This window comes from Oryx dammah, unplaced genomic scaffold (genome assembly GCF_014754425.2).
Source record: "Oryx dammah isolate SB20612 unplaced genomic scaffold, SCBI_Odam_1.1 HiC_scaffold_28, whole genome shotgun sequence".
Taxonomy (NCBI): domain Eukaryota; kingdom Metazoa; phylum Chordata; class Mammalia; order Artiodactyla; family Bovidae; genus Oryx; species Oryx dammah.
The window spans coordinates 91,844,069-91,866,743 of NW_024070212.1; the positions used below are offsets into that span (position 1 = coordinate 91,844,069).

Genomic DNA, 22,675 nt, shown 5'->3' on the forward strand with positions numbered 1-22,675 from the left:
GTAAAATATTTTCAAATTTAATGAAATATTGGAGTGAAATTTCCACTTTTTTTCTTGGCTACCCCGTGTGGCTTGTGGGATCTTGGTTGCCGCCCCAAATCTGAACCGCCAGGGGATTCCCTAAAATTTCCATTTTAAAACAATAAAGATGGGGAATTCCCTGATGTTTCAGTGCTTAAGACTGCACTTCCATTGCAGCGGTACTGGATGGATCCCTGATCAAGGAACTAAGATCCTGCATGCCAAACGGTATGCCAAGAAGAAAAGCTGGGTTTTTTTAAATATAAAATAGTAAAGACAGTCTCTTCCTCGGAGAAATCACCAAAAAGAAGTAAGGAGGTGGAAAAGCTCTTTGTCCAAGGAAACTGGAAGATAATTCAGAAGTTTAGGAAACAGGCAGGAGGAAACGATTTGCAAGGTTCCAGGTGGTAGCTTCTTTCCCCCCACTACATTGCACTGGCTTGCAGGGAGGAGAGTAAGAAATTGGTGTTAAACTGTCTGAAATGACTCTATAAAAGAGGTGCAATGAGTACTGCCTCTCATATCTTAAACATTAAACCCGCCTTCTGATTAGAAAAAGTACCTTTAGATGCTGCAAGATTAAGAGGAATCTGTGAGCTTCTCTCGCTAGAGACTCAAATTATAAAGGACACTGAAAGAGATAGTAAGGCAGAGAAATCACTCCTATAGGGCGGCGGCCGCAACCACCCTCCCCTCCCCGCCGACAGGGGCGAGATGAGGACTTGAAGCTAGATAGGTAGGTGAGCGTGCACCCAAGCAACCTCGGAATGGGAGTGACGGAGGAAGGTTGGCGGGAAACCTGTAAGTGGGCTAGTACAGACGGCGAGGCTGCTGGATTTGCTCCAGATGCGGAACAACGTGGAACGGCCCAAGGACCCAGAGAACTTGGCGTTACCTGCCCGAAGGCGCCTGCGCGCTGAGAACTCCACCCTTGGAGTCACCTGTTGGAGCGCCACGCCCGCTTCGCCTTGCGCATGCGTGATACGCGCCGTACCGGCCGTGGAGTCACGTGTTAGAGCGCGAGGCGTCTCCCGCCGGGGCGCTTCCTGTCACGGCTGCCTCGGCGGCCCGGGGGCCGCGGGAGGCCTGGGCGGTACCGGGCGGGAGAAGGCCCGGGTCGGTTTCGGATCCGCCGCGAGGTATGCCGCGAACCCGCCCTCTGGCGAGGGAAGAGGAGGGGACGGCGGGGGAGATGGAGGCCGCCGGGCAGGGCTGGGCAGGGCGGCGCGTCCTGCCGCGGGAGTGGGGTCCCCGGCTTCGCCTCCCCTGCGCACTCCCTGCCCTCCTCTCTCCAGAGCCTGCGTCTGGGTCCAGCACCGCTGCTCCCAGTCGGGTGCCCCCGTAGTCGCAGACTTGGCGAGTCTCGCCGACCCACTCACTTCGTGTCCCCCACTCAGTGGACCACCCGCCGTACACCCAAGTCAATGAAATCTGACGCCTTGGAGTCACTCTGAGCGCCTCCTCCAGTGCGCGCACAGCCAGTTAATCTCCGAGTCCTGCTGGTTGTAGCCCTCTAACTCTGGAATCGGTCCACTTCTCTCCCTCCCCAACACCGCCCCCACGGTCCGTCAGCCTCCCCCACTTTTCGCCGGGACCGATTCACGATGCTCGGTGTCGAGACAGCTTCCATCCTGCGTTCTCCCTCCTTCTCTCCTTCCTTCCTTTCTGCAGCCACGGGGCATGTTTCTGAATCGCCGATCTCATCCCCTCACGTCCTTTGCCTTCAGAACTGTGCCCAAACTGCTTTAGGCTTCAGAGTTTTTCTCCTTTGCCCCTAGCTGACGTTCGCAACTCCGCTTATCTCGCAACAGTATGCCGCACTAATCCCAGCTTGGTTCCCCTGTGCAAGTCAAGCTGCTGTCACCTCAGAACCATTATCAGGTTGTTCCCTATGTTTGGGATCCTATTCCTCTTCCTCCCCCTCAACATGGTCGTGACTCAGCACAGGCATCACCTCCAAGAAGCCTTGTCTCTTTCTGCTGGATAAGGGCCGGCCCTGGGCCGCCGAGGCGCCTGGCACATCCCTGTTTGGGTTTCGTCCAGTGGTGAGGGGCTCTCCACCTTGTGAATGTTCTTTGAGAGCTGAGGGCATGTCACATCCACTCCTGCCCTCCGGGTGCCTAGCACAAGGTCTCATACATAGTGGGTCCAGTGAATGGTTGTGAGATCTCGGAGAGAATCAGAATACCGAGTCAGATTTCTCTAGAGCAGAGCTATCCAATAGAACTTGGCACAGTGATGGAAATGTTCATTATTTGTGCTGGCCCATGGTAGCCACTATCTGAGGGACAGAAACTTTAACTTGATTAAATTTAAACATCAGCAGCCACATAGGGCAACCATGCTTAAGAGCACAGTTTTAGAGCCTTTCTGAATCCTGCCAAGCCTTACACCCTCCCTGTACCTGGAGTTAACTTCCCTGATTTGCCTTCTTAGGCCACTCACCACTCAACCAACCTCTTGGGTTTAATCCAGATTAAATCAATTCAGTGACTTTTGATTGTGTTCACTCTCCCCTCTTAATGGTATTAATAGGTGGTCCCCTCCTTTCCATCTGCTCTGTTGCTTGCTTCAGTGCTCTACTTCCAGCTTAGGTATTTCAGCCTTGGATGTTAAGCATATTAAGCATTGCCTTCTTTGTCTGAGTTGGGAGTTTACTAACCACACCTGTTGGGGGTGGGGCTTGAAAGCTGCTCCAGTCTGAGTTTCTTCCACTCCCCACTAGACAGGTATCCAGGTTGCCAAGATGCCAGGGCCAAGACCTCGGAAGGGCCCTCAGGCCAGTGGCCAGGGTGTGGCAGCTGCCAAGCAGGTATGGATATAGCCTCCTTCACCTTCACTTCTGAGTCAGTCTGAGGGTAAGGGTCTCTTACAATTTGGGCAAACTGGGTCCTGTGTGGTTTCCTTGTTAAGTCTAGCGACTTTGAGCCATGCCTCTGTAAGCTGGCAGAAGCCATGGAGACCCTCTGGACCAGCCCCTGCCACACACATGTGGAAGCTAAGGCCTGAACTCTCTTGTGTTTCAACCCAGGCTTCCTCCTGCAATGGCCATCTCCATGTAAACGACCCAGAGAGTTCAGGAACCACCAAAATTTAGGGTGTTCTCATTGGATCTGCCTGCTCACTTTCTCCCTTTATTTCTTTTGGGCCCAAATTTGAGACTTCTTAGCCTATTGTTACTGTCTTAAAAGAGGCAGGTAAGGGTGGTGGTAGGATAAAGGGCATAGACTCAAGTCACAAGACCTCATTTATTTTATTTAAAAATTTTTAGCTGCACCTTGTGGCATGTGAGATCTTATTATAGTTTCCTGACCAGGGATCACACCTACTCCTCTTGAAGTAGAAGCGCGGAGTCTTAATCATTGAATGGCCAGGGAAATCCCCTAAGACCTTATTTTAAATTCTAGCCCTGCCACACTTACGGGGCTGTCTCAGTTTCATCTGAACATGGAGATAAAAATAGGACCCACTTTAGGTAGTGTAGTCAAACTCATAAAGACAGAGAGTAGAGTAGTGGTTACCCTGGGGGTGGGAGGAGGAGAAACGGGGAATTGTTTAATGGGTGTAGTTTCAGTTTTGCAAGATTGTGATAATAGTTATGCAACAGTGTGAATGTATTTAATGCCACTGAACTCTACACTTAAAAATGGTTAAGATGGTAATTTTCATGTTACATGTGTTTTACCACAATTTAAAAGGAAATAGGATCTACCTCCGGATTTTGAAAATTAAGATAGTCACGTAGGCTGCCAGGTACCCTGCCTGGCAGCTGGTGTTGTTATTGTTAGTAATAGTAATAGCAGTGGGATCTTACTGGGTCCTTTGTAGAGTCACCAGGGAGATAAGTGTCCCAAGGAGTGATGTTTCAGGCCTTTGTTTCCCTTTCTGCACATTAGGCCCCACAGGGAGCCGCTTAGCTCCTGTGGATTGACTCTCCGGCTGGGCTCCACCCTCCCCACCTTCTATGGTTCTTAGAAACCTTCTCTGCTCACAGCTCGGGCTCTTTGTGGAGTTCAGCCCTGAGGACGTGCTGCTGGGGGTGGAGGAGGCTGAAGGCGACGGGGACCTGGAGGCAGAGTTGCTGGCTCTCACTGGGGAAGCAGGGACCACGGGCAGGAAACCAGCACCCAAGGGGCAGGGTGAGTTTGCCACGGTTGGTGCTGGGACCAGGTGGCTCAGGCAGGTGGTTGGACAGGCCTTTGCTCACAGCTGCAGAGAGCCAGCCAGATCACCTGGCCTTTCTGTGTTCCTGGCCCTTCTGCAGCATTCCCTCTGAGAGGCCGTCTTGCTCTGCTCACTTGCCTGTGTGTTGTGTGTGGGGAGCGCACTCCTTCCTGGGCTGTACCCTCTCCCTTTGGACAGTCAGAGTCTCTGGGCCTGGTATAGACTAGGGACTCAGCACAGACTGAATCGGTCACACATGAGTGCACAGAAATTGTATCAAATGAACGAATAAGTGGTGTCTTCCTGCCCAGCTTGAAGAGGACAGAGACCTGAAGCCTCGTTGGGGAGGCCAGAGGGAACCAGGAGCCCTCAGAGAAAGCCATCTCCCCTCCCACATGTCCCTGAGCTGAGGGCAAGGAGAGGACCCTGAAGGGACCGACTGGTCTGGGAGAACCGTGGCCATCCTTTCTCTCTCAGTGCAAACCTGCTTTGGGTTTGATGAGGCTGGGTTTGAATCTTGATTCTGCTGTTTACTGAGATTGCAATGTTAGGAAAATTAATAAAGTTCTCAGTTTACTCATATATAAAATGAGAATAATATTATTTTCGGGGCGGGGGGAGTGGTACCTGTGCTGCACGGCTTATCTGATCTTAGTTCCCTGGCTGGATTCTCAGGCGTGAAAGTGCAGAGTTCTAACCACTGGACTACCAGGGAATTCCTAGTATTACCTATTTTGTGGAATCGTTGGGAAGCTCAGATATTAAAAATCTTCATATATGAAAGATGTGGCTAGGGGGAGTGGATGGCTATGTTTGTGAATAACTGCCACAGTAAAAGGGCTGAGAAGGCAGTAGCCTGATGCCTGTTGGAGGGCCTGGAAAAGTTTCCCTGCAGAGGTGGGACTCTGGCTGTGGAAGGAAGCTGCCTGGGTGTATCTGCCAGTGCAGTGGATTGAAGACCATTCTCTACTCTTCGGGAACCTTTTCTGTGTTGCTCTGACCCTCTGTGACCCTCTTCCCCCAGCCCCCCTGCCTATGGCCCACATCGAGAAGTTGGCAGCGGACTGCTTGCGGGATGTGGAAGAGGAGGAAGAGGAGGAAGGGCTGGAGGAGGATGCAGACTTGCTGGTGCGTCTGCCAGGCTGGTGTTGAGGGCTCTGTAGTCAGGCTGTGGAGGAGGCCTGGGTTTGTCCCTCTGTGTGCTGATGTTGAGCGAGTGCCTTGCCTTTCCGGGCCCTGTCCTGACTATACGGTGTGAGACATCTCCTGACATGTGAGCTCTGTACTTGGGGATTGTCAGATCTGGAGGCTTCACTGGGGGGCTGTCCCTGATCAGATTGGAAGGGTGTAGGAGTGTTCTAGTAAAGGAGACTTTGAGGCACGGTGAGTGATGCTGGGAAATACGGCTGGAGGAGAGTGTCCTTTATTCTCAGGTCCTGTCATGGGTATGATCGTGAGGCTCCCAACTCTTGGGATCTGTGTCTCCCCAGACAGAGCTGCAAGAGGTCCTGGGTACAGATGAGGAGGCTGGGGCCCTGGATGGTGATGAGACAGCCAGCCTGGGTGGCCCTGAGGAGGAGAAGGAACAGGAAAATGAACCTCTGGTGCAAGCAGCTCTCTTGACAGCTCCGGTCCCAGCAGCTCAGGTGGGTTCTGGAGGTCTCCAGTGTGCCTTTGGCTGTGTCCTTTGTACCTACATGCCCCTGTAGAGCACACATGGAGCACAGCTTGTCTAAGGACGCTGCGGTAATAACCCTTTGCAGAGCCCTCCTCCAGCAGCTGCCCTGAGCCGAGACAGCACGAGAAACTCCTTGGTGGCTGCCGGCCTCAAAGGCCTCTCTGTTCTCCCATCCGCCCCCCGCAGCCATTTTCCGGCCTCCACAGATTGTCTGGACCTCTGTGTCTGCCTCTGACATGGCCTCTGGCCTCTCCATTGAGTCTGTCTCCCACCTTGAGGCTTTTAGGCCCTCCTTCTCCTTGAATCCAGGCGCTTCGTGTTCTGGGGCAGCTTCCTTGCAAGGAGGGAGTGGTGGCAGGGGCCTAGCTGGCCCTGGAGTGGCCAGGCCCTGAGCTGAAGTATCCACAGGCTGGAGGGCCCCGGGGGCTGCAGCCCCTGCTGGAGGATCGGATCCGCAACTACCAGGAGGCCGCGGCCAGTGCTCAGGAGGCAGGCGAAGCGGCCAAAGCCAGGCGCTGTGAGCGCGGCCTGAAGGTGCGTTGGGCTCAGCTGGGCACCAGCGCTGGGAGGAGTGAGGCTGGGGGCAGTGAAGGGTGAAGCACCAGAGGAGCTTGGTCCAGCGGAGGGGAAGCCGCTCCACCGGAATGTGGAGGTGAAGGACCCCTGGCCTGTCTGAGCAGGCTGCAGTCTGTGGTGGCTGGCTAGGTTTCTGGTTCTTTTCTCTCTCAGACACTGGAGTCCCAGCTGGCTGCTGTGAGGAAAGGCAAAAAGATCAGTGAGGATGAGATCCCGCCTCCAGTGGCCTTGGGCAGAAGGCCTCTGGCCCCCCAGGAAACAACCGACAGGAGCCCTGAAGCAGAACCCCCAGCTGCCCCCTCTGTGAAGCCAGGTATCTGGAGACAGTCAGATCCTGGCCTAGTTCCCAGGGTCAGGGCCCGTGGCCTGCCTCCCCATCCTGCGTTGTCCGTGCCCATCAGTCACAACTTCCCTATGACGTTCTCGGGCTAGCCAGACCTGGAGGCACTGGAAACCTTCTTTGACCTTGATATTTTCTTTTGTTTCTCCATAGACAAGCCCTCCCAGCCTGAGAAAAGCCTCTTGGGCAGCCCTAGTATTTCTGCCCCACCCGACTACTCAGACCCAGACCCACGGGCCCTGCTGTTGGCCCGACAGAGAGAGTACAAAGTGGCTGCTTTGAATGCCAAGCGGGCTGGAGACCTAGACCGTGCCCGAGAGCTCATGAGGGTTGGGAAGGTACGGCATCTGGTCCGGAGGCCCTGTGTCCAGCCCTCATTTCACAGATGTGAGCAGTGACCTGGCCAAGCTTCAGTGAGACTGGTCTGCCGGGGCTTTTCAGCCCAGATCCTTGGGGTTCCCTGGCTTATGTTCCCACCGTGTTCCTACTGCAGAGATTTGCTGCTGTCCTGGAGGCCCTGGAGAAGGGGCAGCCTGTGGACTTGAGTGCCATGCCCCCGTCACCAGAGGGTCAGTATCAGGGTCGGGGGGGCAGCCTGCTCAGGCTGGGGCTGGCCAAGCACCCCTACCCATACCTACAACTGTGCTCTGGATTCCCCAGACCTGAAGCCCCTTCCACAGGCTTCCCAAGCCCCAACAGCAGCCTCAGATACACCCCCGGCAGTGGAGCGAATGCACCCAGTGATGGCCTCTGACATCCCAGCAGCCCCGGGTAGGCCTGGGGACACTGGAGTGGGGACCTGGGGGGAGGTAGGCAGAGCTAATACTGTCTCCTTTCTCCTTTCAAGTGGCCCCTGCTGAGCCACAGACAGTGCTGGATGCACTGCAGCAGAGGCTGAACAAGTACCGCGAGGCAGGCACCCAAGCTCGGGGCAGTGGGGATGAGCGCAAGGCCCGGATGCACGAGCGCATTGCCAAGGTGGGCTGCAGCCTGCCTCCTTGACCAGCTGCTGTCCGTCTGCTCCCTGGTCTTTGAGTCTTCATCTTGTCTGTGTGTCTCTGGAGCTCTTGCTGTCTCAGGGATTCTCCTTCCTCCTGGGGCTGCTGTCTTCGTCTTCTTCCTGCCTCTGCTTGAGTAGAGCCTGTGACCGCTGCCCACCACAGGTCCCTCCCTCCCTTCTCTTGCAGCAATATCAAGATGCCATTCGAGCCCACCGGGCAGGACGGAAAGTTGACTTTGCCCAGTTACCTGTTCCTCCAGGTGAGTGGGGTTTGGCCTGGGGGCTCATGAGGTCTCTGAGCAGGATGGAAGGGAGGGAGAAATGATTTCTCACACATCAGACTCCACCCTGGGGGAACTACCCATCCCAGCCATGCCCAGGAAGACCCCAGTAGGACCCACAGCAGCCTGATGCATCCTCAAGGCTCCCTGAACCCTTTCCCAGTGTCTCTCTCCTGCAGGATTCCCCCCTATACCTGGCTTGGAGCCCACCGTGGCTACTGAGGAGGATATGATGGCAGCTACTTTAGCAGCTGCCCGGAAACTGGCCTCCTCAGAGGATACAGCCCCAGTAGAGGAAGAGGAGGAGGATGACAAGGTTTGGCTGAGGGCCCACGACTCCAGGGACTGGTGGGGGAAACAGCCGATGAGGGGTAAACCCAGACATTGGTGTCCATACTAACAAGCCCAGCAAGGTAGACATTTTTGCTTTTATTATAGAGAAAAAAAAACTTGGGCTAGGGTACCCAGCTAGGAATTAACAGGGCTGGATTCAGACCAAGGTCTTTCTGACTTCAGAGCCCAGTTCAATCCCTTTTCCCCTACTCTCTCACGCTGGGAGGTTAGCGCAGAGAACTTTTGAGACTTCTGGTTCTGAGATTCTCAAGGGTCCATGAGGGAAAGCCATTCATCTCAGGTCACACAGTGAGTAGTAAAGTGTTATGAAGAGAGCCTGAGTCAGGGAGCTGCCATGGCCAGGGTGGGGAACAGAACCCGTGTGACAGCCTCCTGGGCACCTGCAGGATGAGCCCCCAGCCCAGGCCCCAGTGGCCAAGAAGCCAGCACAGCCTCTCGTCCCTTCATCGCGGCCCCTGCCTGAGCCCAAGACCTCGAGTTCTAAGGAGGCGCTGAGTCCATCTGGTGAGTTGGGGAGAAGAGGGATGGAGGAGGGAAGGTGGTGTGGCTCTCACCTGTGTCCCCTTCCTCCAGCACGAGAGCAGCTGGCCCTGCTGGAGGCACGGAAACTGCAGTACCAGCGGGCAGCCCTGCAGGCCAAGCGTGGCCGGGACCTGGAGCAGGCCAAAGCCCATCTGCGGGTGGCCAAAGCCCTCGAGGCTCAGATCACCCAGGTGCGAGCTGGCCGCCCTGTGGACCTCTCCAAGGTGAGTGTCGCCTGGTTAAGCAGCAGGACTTCTCGGGCAGCGAGTTGGGTGGCAGTCTTGATGAGCAGGACTGTGAACAAGGTTGCTTGGAGGAGGGGGTACTTGAATAGGATGTGGTGACAGCTGAGAACTTTTTTGCTTATGTGTCTGCCTGTCCCATGACCCCAAGGGAGCCCCGGGGGCCTGCCTGTGGCGAGAGGTGACCAGGCTGGGCAAGGCCAGTGGAAAACAGAGCAGTGTGCTGGGGTAGGCTGGCCGGTGATGAGTTTCCATCTCTTGGGGCTACTGGAAGCTGGAGAAACACTTAGTTTAGATTTCTGGTCTGTTTGGCTCAGTAGAGGAGTAATTTGACTCTTGAGGGCCCCTGAGGGGCCTTGTGACCTGGACAGGTACCTTCACCCTTAACGGATGAGGAGGGTGACTTCATCCTGATTCACCATGAGGACCTGCGACTCTCCCAGAAGGCTGAGGAGGTGTATGCTCAGCTACAGAAAATGCTTCTGGAGCAACATGAGGTCAGTCCTCCCAGTGCCCATAGCCTCCCCTTGGCAAAAGGCAAGATAGGGTTCAGATTCTAGCTCTTCAGCTTACTGGCTATGAGATCTTGGGTAAGAAATTTCTCTTCTCTAAACCACATTTTCCTTAATACCCCTCTTGCAGGGCTATGAATTTCAAACAACAGAGTGGAGGGGGAATTACCTTGAAGATAGGAGAAAGACGTGTTTGAGGAGTATTTGTATATTTCAGTGTATCTATCTGAATGCTGCCTGCAAGTCTGGTTGCTAAAGTGATGAGGAAGAAGAGGAATTTGCTAAGGGAATTTGGGGGAATGGCTATCCCCAGTAGAGGAAACAGCAAAAACTTAGTGCAGTGGGACTTGGGAACAGTGACCTTGGGTTATTATGTTGGAGAAGGAGAGGGGGAGGCTACAGAAGGTTGGAGCTTTCAGAGGGCAGACCTTGAAGGCCAGCTTAGTTGGGTCCTGTTCAGGACCATGGAGTCACTCTGCACCCCCATTTCCAGAAGTGTCTGCTGTTCTCCAAGCAGTTCATGCACCAGGGCAACGTGGCTGAGACCACCCGGTAAGTGCAGGGCTGGGGCCAGAGCTTGTGGGGTAGGAAGCAGGAAATGAGCTCTGCTGTGCTGATGTGTACACCTTTTCCTGTCAGGTTTGAGAAGCTTGCTCAAGACCGCAAGCAGCAGCTTGAGATCCTGCAGCTGGCCCAGGCTCAAGGCCTGGACCCTCCCAGCCACCACTTTGAGCTGAAGACATTCCAGACTGTGAGGTGCCAAAGCCTGAGGGAGACTGTGGCTCCATGCAGGACTGGGCAAGAGGCTGAGAGCCAGGGGTGGAGACTTAGGCCCCTTGAGTGAGGCTGCTCAGGCTTGGCCCTGACATAGGCCCTGGGGCTGGAGAGAGGCAGGATGGGGTGCCTGCTTGTGAGGAGGGGCTCGGAGCTGTGTGGTCGCTGGGGCAGGAGCCCTGTACTAGAGTCACAGACCGAGGCCTTCACTCCAGCTCTGCTGCTCAGACTCAGACAGTTTTGCCTCCCTGGGCCCACTCTCCTCTCGGCCACCACCCAGCTGGCATTGGAAGAGGGAACCTTTTCCCACTGCTCTCTTTCACTTTGCTTTCCTTGCTTCCCGGCTCTAGGATCTTTGCAGAACTCAACAGCACAGAAATGCATCTGATTGTTGTCCGGGGAATGAACCTCCCAGCCCCCCCAGGTAGCCCTGGGGCCACCCCTGCTCTCTTGTGCAGATACTCCAGCCCTGGCCAGTGGGGGGCACTGGCTCCCCCTCTGCGTCAAGGGCTGGGGCTCCTGGCTGCTCCCTGTGATCCTGACTCATCCTCCTCCTTCCTAGGGGTGACCCCTGACGACTTGGATGCTTTTGTGCGGTTTGAGTTCCACTACCCTAATTCGGTGAGGTTCCGATAGCAGTAGGGTCCTGTGAGCTCCATCTTCCCTTCCAAGGTCCTGGGCTCTTTTTCTCCCCATCCCTTGGTCTCACTCCCTTTAGGGGTCCCTTCCCTCAGCACTGATGTAGACCAGAGCTCCTGGGCCTGTATCTCTGTTTTTTTCAAGCTGTCTTGACTTCTCTCTTCTCACTGCTTTAGGACCAGGCTCAAAAAAACAAAACAGCTGTGGTGAAAAACACAAACTCTCCAGGTGAGGACCTACATGAGGGCTGCTTCCTCCTCCCCCTCACCCTCTGATACATGCGTGCAGCACTTGTGTTTCCAGAGTACTTTCAGATCTGTTATCTTACTTGGGAGATGAAGGCAGGTATTACTACTACTTCTCAAATGTAGTTGGGGAAGCTGAAGCTCAGAGAGGTAAAGGGATTTGCGTAGGGCCTTAAAGCAAAGTGATGGTGGAAATGGGACTTGAGTCCAGGAATCCTGACTCCCATTTTGATGTGATCTGAGTCTAACAAGAACTGTCCAGGTGAACTTCAAAGCCAGGATTTGGATGCTCTACCTCCCTCTGGTGGCAGTGACTGTGAATTGCAGGCAGAAAGACGGAGTGGAGGCAAGTGGGCCAGTTTCCACATGGTCAGGAGATTCCTGAGAGCCAAGTCCCTCCTTCTTCTCCCCCTCTTGCAGAATTTGATCAACTCTTCAAACTAAATATCAACCGAAACCACCGGGGCTTCAGGAGAGTGATTCAAAACAAAGGAATCAAGTTTGAAATCTTCCACAAAGGGTGAGGGCCCATTGCTCACACTGCCAAGGGGCTGGGAGGAGGGATTGGTTTCTGCTGCTGCCGCGGCCCCTGCTTCAGTTTTCTCGTGCTGGTTTTAGCCAGCTCATTTCTGCTGTCCTTGCCCAGTCCAGTCCTCTGCTGACTCTTGACTTTCCAGATCCTTCTTCAGAAGTGACAAGCTGGTTGGCACAGCCCATCTGAAACTGGAGCGGCTGGAGAATGAGTGTGAGATCAGAGAGATTGTGGAGGTAAGGTGGGCAAACTGGAGGACTTGGCCAGAAAAGGGCCAGCATTCTCTGAATATCAGTCCCTGTTGTAGGTTTCTTGGTGCCTGTAAAAATATCCGTAAGTGTTCTGTACAATATGTGCTATTCACATTTCACAAATGATGAAATACAGAGGGTCTGAGAAAATTTCATTGTGTCAGAAAGGAAGTAACTAGATTCTTTCCACAACACTCCAAGCTCTTCATGTTCCCTTGAGGGGCCTGGTCATGGCTGTCAGTGTGGCGCACACGAATTCCTAGGTGTCTGGGAGCAGGTTTTGGTCGAGGCAGTTGTGGCAACATGATGAAGTAGAACAAACTCTGGACATAAAGTTGATAAGGTATTTCCAAGGAGGGACCTACCAGAACGCAGCTAGTGTGCTTAGGAATCAACCCCAGACAACTCCTTTAGCTGCCCTGAACTCACTGAATTTCACAGAGATGTGCCCCTGACGATAGCAACTAAGATCCACAGAGAAGGGTCTCTGGCAGAGCTGGGCCCAGAACTTGGCTGGTGCCTTCATAGGCTGAGGCTTTTCCTGCTGCATTGCCTCTGCCTGCTTGGGAGAGTTGTTCTTAAGTGGGGCCTGCTTTGTATCAGCCCGTGAGGTTGGTCAGACTTTAGAGCCTGTAGCACTGCTTTCTCCAGCTGCCTTTTCTCCTGCACAGGACGAAACAGCACGGTGGGTGAAAAGGCAGGCATGTCCTGACCTTGTTGGACAGTGGACCGTGTGGCTGTATCCCTCATGCCATCTGTGAACCGAGAGTTTGGGCTCAGTGGCTCCCAGGCTGTGCCTTAAAGCCAGAGCATTTCTTCTAGGAGTTGCCAGGGGACTGTGGGGCAAACTGAATAAGCACAGCTCTAGATTTCTCACCTCCACTTCAGAGCACTGGTGCTTATTTGGATTGATGTATTTTCTGAGACTTACCTAAAACCACCGAACCCAAACAGCAGGAGGTTGGGGTTATCCTGCAGTGGAGACTCTTCTGTTGATATGCAGGATACTTCAGCTCCTCTCTCGCCTTGTGAGCATAGGGAGCTGCCTGCTCCCCACCCCACCTCTCAGTTACCATCTCCCTCTCCGTGGTCCTCACAGGTCCTGGATGGAAGGAAGCCCACTGGGGGCAAGCTGGAGGTGAAGGTGAGGCTGCGGGAGCCTCTGAGTGGCCAAGATGTGCAGATGGTCACCGAGAACTGGCTGGTCCTGGAGCCCAGGGGCCTGTGAGGTGGGCAGCTCTCTGGGCCCTTAGAACCTCTGCCTGGGCCCCATGGGAACCCTTCCGGTACTCAACTCATATCTAAGGAGAAAACCGAGGAATTTCTCATCTGTGAGGAAGACCAAGAGGCAAAACTGTTGGGGTGGGCTCAGGCTGGTTCACGATCTTCAGTAGAACTGGGGAAGGAAGTTAACTCTCCCAGGTCTGTTGTCAGGAAACCCTTCTGAAAATCTACTGTACACTCACTGCAGTTTAGACTTCCTGTGCTTTGTGCAACAGAGGGTCAGCAGTGGAGTGGAGTCAGGCCAGCGACTCTTCTCCAGCTTTTTCCCCTGGGCTTTGCTGGCTAAAAAAGTCTTTGTACATAAAGGAGATGCTGCTACACAAGCACCAAAGACCTGTTAAGCATGTGCATTACTGACCATGGCTCTGGTCTCTCCTGTTGCTGGCCTCTCCTCAGGCCTCTACCAAAGCAGGCTGGATTCCAGGATTTCCCCCCGCCTCTCTGTCCGAGCAGGGCAAGGACAGCCTCATTGCTCTGCCATGGAGCCTTGTAACCAACCCCCTAACCCCTGTGAATCAACTGTTTGCAACTTGCCCCAGCTTTCAGTTGCACCATTTCTAGACGTGCCTTTAAAAGATAAAACTGTAAGGGATGGGAAAGCTTGAGTGTGATCTGGACCCCCCTCCCCCATAGGGTGGGGCAGGGTTCTGTGACTGCAGTTGGTCAGCAGCCGCCTGGCCCACACAACACAGTGACCCCAGCCCTGCCTGTGCCTCATCTCCTGACAGCTGCTGCCGTAGCGTCCCTGCTTCCTGACGCATTCAGTGGAATTTTGTTCGGGACTGTGTGGTGGGAAGTGAAAGCAAGGTTATCTTGAGTCAGGTCCATGTACCTGAGACTGAAAGACTGTTAACTGAGGAAGAAAGAAAAAAAATTTATATATATATATACATATGTGAAATGTAACTGATTTTATTTAAGAAACTAGGTCTAATTCATTGTAGGGGATTTACGTTCTCACAAAATAACCACCGAAGTCTTAAAAGCCCTGCTCCTCCATGTCACTGCTCCGCCCCGCCCCCACCCCTGTCACTTTTTAAAAGCCAGAAGGGCAGTAACATTTGTTAATTGACAGAAACTGCAGCTATGGCTTCCTCTTCAGAGACAGGGCAGGAGAAGCCATGCTGCTTCATCTAATCACCTAGGGAAATCCCTAAATTTCTTCCCAAGAAGTTCTTTGGATTTATTTTTGTCAACAGATGGGAGATCATGGAGTGATTTACATCAATATTTGCAGTAGATTTAATGTTCAAAACTGCAGTAGTCTACACCTCTTAGAAATAAACTTTAACACCCCATCTTTCCTCCCCTTTCTTTGCAACATTAACAGAGCATTCCTGAAGACAGTATTTTAAGGCTCTACACAAAGCAGATACATTCAACTTACTGATGATTGTAGTCCTGCAAACATACAAGTTTGGGATTGAGCTTTTGTGTGTGCGTCTTTTTCTGGGATGCAGCTGGACCACACTTTCCTGCCCTTAAGAGCAGAGCTTACAGTGTAACAACAGGGACAACAGATAACTTCTGAGAGCTAGAAAGCTAGTCTAGCTAATGTTAAGGCTAATCTTACTAAAAATTCCATAGATGTGAGATTTAACACTTAAATGCAGTCGTATCTGTGTGTCATACAAGCAGCCATCTAGAATGAAAAGGAGGGCTGTCAGCCCTCATAAGGTGGCCTAGAGCAGAGGGAAGCTGAAGCGGGTTCCTGACTCAACCTAGTGTCCCCCCTCAGGGTTTGTAAGTGCTAAGGCGGCTTGCAGTTTCCGACCAGTACCAGGAATGTGTAAACTCAGTCGTCTGTTAGAAATTGGATAGCAAGTTTTTCTCTGTGGTTCAAAGATTTCCCATCATAACTTGTTCAGTTTCATTCTGCACCACTACCCTTTGCTTTTTGAAAACCAGAACCTCCAGGCTGAGAGAGGCAGGGCAAAGCCGCCCACTGGACTTAGAGACTGAGGTTCTTAAAAGGCCTTTGTTGTAGCCCAGGCATGCAGGGGTCACTGGCATGGGAGGAGCCTGCCCAGCCTCATCTTGTGCTAAGATTTATCCAAATGCAGCAATTCAGCAGTGCAGATTAGTGACTTGTGGGCAGCTGGGAACCAGCCACGACCCAAATCATTTTTAAATTTTAAAATTTCTTTTCAATTGTATAGGACATACTTTCTTCTGAATACAATATGGAAGGAATTTATCTTAGAATCAGGATGTCTTGCTCACAATTAAAGAGCAAACTAGTTTGCATTTTATTACTTTCCTTTCTCACGGTTCTGTTCTGAAACCTACATTGTTGCTTCCCAGTTTTTGAGTGCTTGTTTTCCAAATATTTGTGGGCAGTTTTTAAACACTGTTTTACCCCTTAAGGCAGCTGCTTTGAAGATGAAACTGTGGGGCTGAGACTGGCAGAAGGCAGCACCAGGAAGCTTGCACCTGGTTCAGTTCCATCACAGATGGATTCTTCCCTTCTCTTAGCCTCAGCTTCCCAAACTCTAGAATGGACATTCTCATTCCTCTTATGCTCCTTTTCCCTTCTGGCTACGTTACAGTCCTCCAAATCCCATTACCGTCATTATTAAAATTACTTCAGCATTATTATTAAACAACTATCACAGACTTTTTCTAGAAACAAGTGTTCAGCAGACTTCTTATTGTCTGAAGTGCATTAAGTGCATAAATTATTCCTAAAATGACTAGTTATGATAGAAGAAAATTTAGTTGGAAATTCTGGGCTCACCAGCATTCAGGAACCAGTGTAGATGAGGGAAGACACTAGATGGGAACTTACACAGGGCAAAGTTCAGTTTATCTATAGCCCTAGAGACCAATCATAAAGGAAATGAACTTTGAATATTTACTGGAAGGACTGATGCTGAACCTCTAATACTTTGGCCACCTGATGTGAAGAGCTGACATTGGAAAAGACCCCGATGCTGGGAAATATTGAGGGCAGGAGGAGAAGGTGGTGACAGAGGAGCAGATAGTTAAACAGTGACTCAATGGACATGAATTTGAGCAAATTCCAGGAGATACTGGAGGACGGGAGCTTGGCATGATAGTTAAACAGTGACTCAATGGACATGAATTTGGGCAAATTCCAGGAGATACTGGAGGACGGGAGCTTGGCATGCTGCAGTTCATGGCCTTGCAGAGTCAGACATGACTGAGCGACTGACCAACAAGAGTCCAGTAGGTGCTCAGATACATGTTGATTTTAAAAAACTGGAGAAACTACATTGCCTAGCATTTGGTGAAAATTTGGTGATTTTTTTTAAATGTAGTATTACCAGAACGGCAGTTCTGTTCCTCATAGGATCTCTATATCTCAGTCTGAGTTTACATTATAGAAGAATCTGCCTTATTTAGAAACATGATGTTTCCAGTTCTATACAGCATACAGTATATAAACACAAAAGTTAAGGGAAAACAGTAAACTAGCCTTGGCTATCTTATGTCCAATTCCACAAGATGATTTTGTTAAATATAAAGGACATTTTATGCAATTGAGAATGGACCCAACTCTGCAAGGCCAGAGTCTGTTCTTAGAATATAAAGGTTTGCACTGATCTGGAAGAAATGTGTACAACTGCAAGGTCTGTTTAGCTGAGAAGGAAGAAAGATAAACTCCTATAGGACTGAACAAAGAGAGCCAGCTCCTGTGGAAGCTCCAGTTTAGATCAAGCTGGATGTTGGACCCCAAGTTCCTACTACCCCTGTTAACAAGTGCACCTGTGCCTGTCAGGTTTAAGGGGTGACCGTCCAGGGCTCGGTCCTCACAAGCTGGTGTTCAGTGGGCACCCGTTCTTCCTTTGGAAGCTCCCAGGCTATGGGAAAGGTTACAATCCCAGCCCTCTGCAACCACCGTCAGTGAAGCCTATGAAGAGCAGATGTCGAATGTGGATTTTCCCCTCCGCCCCAACAGAAGAGGGATAAACCTTGGGCTTCCCCGGTGGCTCAGCAGTAAAGAGTCCAATGCAGGTCAACTCCTGGATCAGGAAGATCCCCTGGAGGAGGGCATGGCACTCTTCCAGTACTCCTGCCTGGAGAATCCCATGGACAGAGGAGCCTGGCGGGCTACAATCCATGGGGTCACGAGAGTCGGACAGAACTGAGCGACTAAACAAAAACAACAGACACCTCTGGGCCTCAGAAAACAGCTACTAACCTAAAGAGAGTTCAGCAGCCTGTAACTGCCAAGTACTAGGCCTAGCTCCAGCCACTGGGGAGCAGCCTGCCACTCTCCCAGGCCTGTGCTACCTTCCAGGGGATTCCTGGAGCTGTGCTTTCACTGCAGAGGGTCCAGCCTCCTGCTTGGCCTGGGGTTTTAGAAGATGCCAGTGACAAGGAAGTGAGCTGCCCTACAGCAGTGTTTTTCAAACTGTGGGTTGTGCAATCTATTTTGTCTGACTAAAATTTTTAATTAAGGAGAAAATGATCAGAATGTATCACATATGTCATAGGTAAAACCAAATCTTGGCTTCTAATACCATTTCCACTAAAAAAAACCACCCAGCTGATTCCAAGGCTGGGACAAGGTAAGCACAAGATGGCACGGGGGCATCTTGTTAGGCCAGAAAAGGAAGTGTTAAGAAATGAGCGTGTCACAAGGACGCGGGAGCTCACCTAAATAATGAGTTAGAACCATTCAAAGAGTAATCCCAAGTCCGTAATGAAAGTTAATTAAATGAATAAATAAGAAAGAAGGGCTCTGGGAACTGGAATTTTCCAGGCCAGAATACTGGAGTGGTTAGCTTTTCCCTTCTCCAGGGGATCTTCCCAACCCGGGGATCAAACCCAGGTCTCCCGCATTGCAGGAGGATTCTTTACCAGCATTAACGTTCATAAATATATATATAAAAAGAAGAGTGTTTACTTATAGGTAAATCAAGTGCAACTGATAAACAGGAAGTGCTGGAATTGAAAAATCTTGTAGCCATCATAGTAAAGGATCAATTCAGGCAAGAAACATCAGAATGCTAAATCTACGGGGACATTTCAGTGAGTAAGATCTCCACATGATCAGACTATCTCTACACAAACCAGTTATTTGTTCCAAGAGGGGAAATACCAGTGGAGAATCCAGACAACACCTTGACCAGGTAAAAATTTATCATCAATGAGGAGCAGAAGGACATACACCTCAGTGACCCATGATGTGATGTCCCAAGAAGGACACAACATCACTTGGGTAGGATTCTGGCCAAGAACGCATAATTCATCTAATTCTGAGGAAATAACAACCAAATTAAAAATGGGGCATTTTCTGTTAAATGAGTTGGAGGAACCTATATTCACCAAAAATATCGATGACATAAAAAATAAAGGTGAGTCATGACAGAAACTTACCATGTCTGATCTAGGCTGGAAGCGTCACTGGGTGGGAAGGACGCTGTGAAGGACATTATTGGACACGCTGGGTTAAAGTGTCAACCTGAAGTGGAGCCTGTCCTGTGGTGATGTGAGAGGATACCCTTATTTGTAGAAGTCAGCATTAACGTACTTAGGGGTGAAGGACTTTGATGTATGCAATGTACTTCTCAAGTGCCTCAGTTTTTTTATGGAGAGAGAAAAGGAGAGAAAGGAACACTGATAAAGCCAACAAGTTAATCTATAAATAACAGGTGAATCTGGGTAAAGCATACATAGATTTTTTTTTTTAACTTGCCACTTTCCTGGAAGTTTATTTCTCAATAAAATATTTTTTTAAATGCCTCCCATGTGGAGAGCCCCCCTCTTGTACTGCCAGGGCACAGGATTCAATTCCTGGTCAGGAAACCAGGATCCTGTAAGCCATGTGTTGATGCTTAAATACATAAAATGCTTCTAGTGTGTATTATAACTACAAACGTCTTGGGTATAATCTGTCAGCTTTCACAGAAAGGTCCAGTTCAGTGTCTGTCATTCAGTCTGGCAGGTCTTAAGAGAGCCTGAACTTGGCTTTACTATAAATTCAAGTGACCTCATTTATACTGAGCCGCCCTTCTTTGGATAGAAGAGAGATAATCCTTTGGGTCTTTGATTCACTTCATGAATAATCTAGAGGGAAAAATAAATAAATGTGACTTTGTGAGGTTGCTGTAATGTATCTGGGACAAGATCAGTGTGAAACTTGTCCTTTTTACATCAATTCTGTATAAAGAGTTCAAGACTGATGCTTCATTTTTTTATTTCCCTTCTGGCCCCCCCCCCCCCCCATGGGGTTGGGGGTACCCAATTTTGCATTTATTAGCACAAAACCAAAAGTAAGTCTTAAAACAGAGGAGCAGAATTCTTGTCTAAACAGTAACAGAAGGGGATTAGCTGCAAGGATAGCATAACTTGTGCAGTAACAGAAGCTGCCCAGATCTTCTTGGTGGGCAATGCATAGAAGACTTAGAATTATGGAACATCTGTCCCTCCACCACCCCTTCCCACCCCTGTACCCCCAAACCCCTACTCCCACCCCACCCCCCATTAATAGTGTTAACAAAAGCTTAATTTTCCAGTTCTAAAGTGCAAATGATTTGGGTATGACTGCTGTTGCAACAGGTCTGAACAGAAAACAATGAAGTCCTCTCTGTCTACGCGATGTTTTCCAGAATATAAAAGATGAGTTCCATGACGATGGGGCCCTCACTGAGCTGGCAGGCCCCTCCATGGATCACCGGCACCAGAGCGCTGTCCAGATCGTTCATGTACTGCGAGGGAAGGGGCTGGCCATTGCTCCCTGCTTGATAGCCAACCTACACCGTGGAAAGAAGGGGATGACAAGTTACTGGACAGAGAAGATCGCTCCAGAGGGCTGAGGGCCAAGGAGGCTGAGCAGGAAAGGAGATGTCCTTTCTGGCCAGGGGCTAGACACTGGCAGTAAACACAAACTTCTCTTCCTTAGAACTGTCACGTACCGTCCTATCATATGTTCATCCTGCCCCTAGGACCTGGTAGCTGTGAGATGCTGGGCAAGACAATTAACCTGGTTATGGTCTCAGTTTCCCAGGAAGGGAGCTGGGGGCACAGAGAGGTGTGGAATGTCAGCAACAGTACATAAACCTTTGGTTGTGGAAGTTAAATGAGAAATATACTGGGTAAAGTCCCTAACACAGCAGGAACTGAACACCTGTCCTTCCATCCATTTCTCCATATACCATTTTTTAAACACCTACAAACACAAGAATTAACGCATGAATGTAAACAGAGCTCCTGCCCTCAAGGGCCCCACATATTTAGTAGAAAAAAGTGCTGGTTCTTATTTTATGTGAAGTAATTCTCTGTCCAGTCAGCTTATCAGTACCATTTGGGAAAGAACTGTAATAATCATTTGTATTACCCTGACATGCTTAGTAAAGCAATGGGCAAGACCATAAGTAGGAAATGACTATCTGTTGATTGATGACTAGTCAAGAAATGGAGCTAAACATATGACTTTTCACATCTTCCCTGATAATGACACAACTGCCTCAAAGCAGGAGCACTGGGGCATGTCACAGGGATCTAAAATCCCAAAGAGCGACTTCCCTGGCGGTCCAGTGGCTACAGATGTGCACTCCAAATGCAGAGAACCCCAGGTCGACCCCTGGCCAGGGAACTAATACCCCACATGCTGCCCCAAAACAATAAATAAAAAATCCAAGGAAATGTAGAGATTTGAGTGCTAGGCCATACAAAAGAGGCACTGGGACAAGGAGGTGGGGGCGGGCTGCACTCAGACTGGACTGGGACTACACAGAGCACACAAAGAGGTTCATAAGTAAGACAGGGAGGAAGGTCCGGCCACAGGAGACCCGCACTGACAGGGAAACTGATGGGGAAATGGTTCAAAGTCATATCCACGAACTAGCATGGCAATGCTGGCAGTAAGAAAAACACAAGAAGTGGAACTGCAGAGACCAGTCAGCAGAAGCCTGCTGTAGTTGGACTAAGAAAACAAAAGACGGGACAGCCTGGGACCTGCTCTCTAAAGGAGGCAGGGTGGCCCCTATGTCATTCACACAGGGCGGCAGGTCCTCACACTTCTTACCCCACACTAAAAAGAACGACAAGGCAAGACGTTCAGGTGAGGAAGCCAGAGTTCACGTGGTTCAGAGATGGACCAAGCAGCACATCCAGCTGTATTACCAACAGAGGGAAGGCCAAAGACTGCATCCGGTCAGGCCCAAGGTGCAGAGACTTGTACTCTCTGGGTTGCAGGAAGAAAACTCAGGTGTCAGAAAACCGACACTGCCCAAGACCTGCTTCAGAGGCTGAGATTCTTACCTGATCTGAGTCAAGTGTCACACGAAGTCCCAGTTTTGTCATTCCATCTTCCTTCAGAAGCTTCAGGTGGGGACACAGAGCAAGACAAAAGGCCTTGGCAACATGCTCCGTTAGTCGGCTGTGATCTGCAGGATCACTCAGGCAGTTGTGCTGGTCATCATTTTCTAGGAAAAACACCTGTTCCCCAAACAAAAGAGACTTTTAAGCTTGTGTCCAGGAGATGTGGGAAGAAATGAGTGCACCAGCTCATGGGTACAAGTACCCTGACTCCCTGAGACGTGCAGGAAGACCAGACACACAGACACCAAGAAAAGCAGGGCACTGACATCTCACGTGGAAGAAACAGCCCCTGCCTCTCACAGTCTCTGCGTCCACAGGATGGCAGCTACCACTTACTGATCTCCCTAAAAGCCGTGGCCGCAGTGGTAATGGTACATCCTGTTCAGAACCGGGAGAGGCTTATATTTTACACTGTACTTCTAAAAGGACTCCCTAATATGTGGGCAACTTTCTAAAGGAAATGATCTTAGAATCTTAGAGAACAGTCCTTACAGACCACATCACCCAACACCTGCATATTACTGCTCACTCATTGAAGGGAGGGCACTTGCTCAGGGCACAGGTGAGAATCTGCATCTTTTGCTTCTCATCACAGACCGAGCTCTTCCTACCACACATGGCTCTGCCACTGCGGAGGTCAAAGCTGGGTCACCGTCTGTGAACTGAACACTGCACTAGGCGCAGGTGGAAGCACAGCAGATCTGGAACTGAGACCTGAGTCCTGTCACACAGAGGAGGGTCATGAGCAAGTCCTCTGGCTGCTTAATGCCGATTTGCCTCTGTAAAATGGGAAGCACCTACCTTCTCTGGTTATCATGTAAATGATATAAAAGCAAAACATAGGCTGATTCATGCTGATGTTTGGCAGAAACCAACACAATTCTGTAAAATAATTATCCTTCAAATAAAAAATACATTTAAAATTTTTTTAAAAGCAAAACATAAAAGAGACATGTAAATATACAATG

At 50.5% G+C, this 22,675-nt stretch overlaps 2 protein-coding genes across 7 annotated transcripts in view; one reads left to right on the forward strand and one right to left on the reverse strand.

The window, feature by feature from the left end:
* The first annotated feature begins 1,028 nt into the window (after nucleotides 1-1,028).
* CC2D1B (coiled-coil and C2 domain containing 1B) lies at nucleotides 1,029-15,667 on the forward strand. 4 transcript variants are annotated; one of them, XM_040231142.1, is made up of 25 exons: nucleotides 1,089-1,160; nucleotides 1,317-1,523; nucleotides 2,747-2,833; nucleotides 4,016-4,160; nucleotides 5,210-5,313; nucleotides 5,676-5,831; nucleotides 6,272-6,397; nucleotides 6,593-6,752; nucleotides 6,933-7,117; nucleotides 7,273-7,348; nucleotides 7,440-7,550; nucleotides 7,627-7,757; nucleotides 7,967-8,039; nucleotides 8,240-8,376; nucleotides 8,801-8,918; nucleotides 8,988-9,160; nucleotides 9,550-9,675; nucleotides 10,184-10,242; nucleotides 10,330-10,446; nucleotides 10,815-10,888; nucleotides 11,027-11,085; nucleotides 11,280-11,331; nucleotides 11,769-11,868; nucleotides 12,026-12,116; nucleotides 13,231-15,667. In XM_040231142.1, the coding sequence occupies exons 3-25, from the start codon at nucleotides 2,768-2,770 to the stop codon at nucleotides 13,357-13,359; spliced, it is 2,568 nt and encodes an 855-aa protein (XP_040087076.1). In that variant the 5' UTR covers nucleotides 1,089-1,160; nucleotides 1,317-1,523; nucleotides 2,747-2,767; the 3' UTR covers nucleotides 13,360-15,667. The 4 variants fall into 4 exon arrangements, with proteins under 4 accessions (XP_040087074.1, XP_040087076.1, XP_040087075.1 ...); XM_040231140.1 differs by lacking the exon at nucleotides 1,317-1,523 and having other exon boundaries at nucleotides 1,029-1,160; XM_040231141.1 differs by having other exon boundaries at nucleotides 1,317-2,833.
* A 3,991-nt stretch (nucleotides 15,668-19,658) lies between these two features.
* The window catches only part of ZFYVE9 (zinc finger FYVE-type containing 9), a 182,539-nt gene continuing 179,522 nt past the window's right edge, over nucleotides 19,659-22,675 (reverse strand). For all 3 annotated transcript variants that reach the window (XM_040231136.1, XM_040231135.1, XM_040231134.1), the window contains 2 exons: nucleotides 21,648-21,824; nucleotides 19,659-20,137 (listed from right to left, as the gene is read on the reverse strand). In XM_040231136.1, the coding sequence (XP_040087070.1) occupies nucleotides 19,976-20,137; nucleotides 21,648-21,824 (339 nt within the window). In that variant the 3' untranslated portion in view covers nucleotides 19,659-19,975. The remainder of the gene's footprint in view (nucleotides 20,138-21,647; nucleotides 21,825-22,675) is intronic.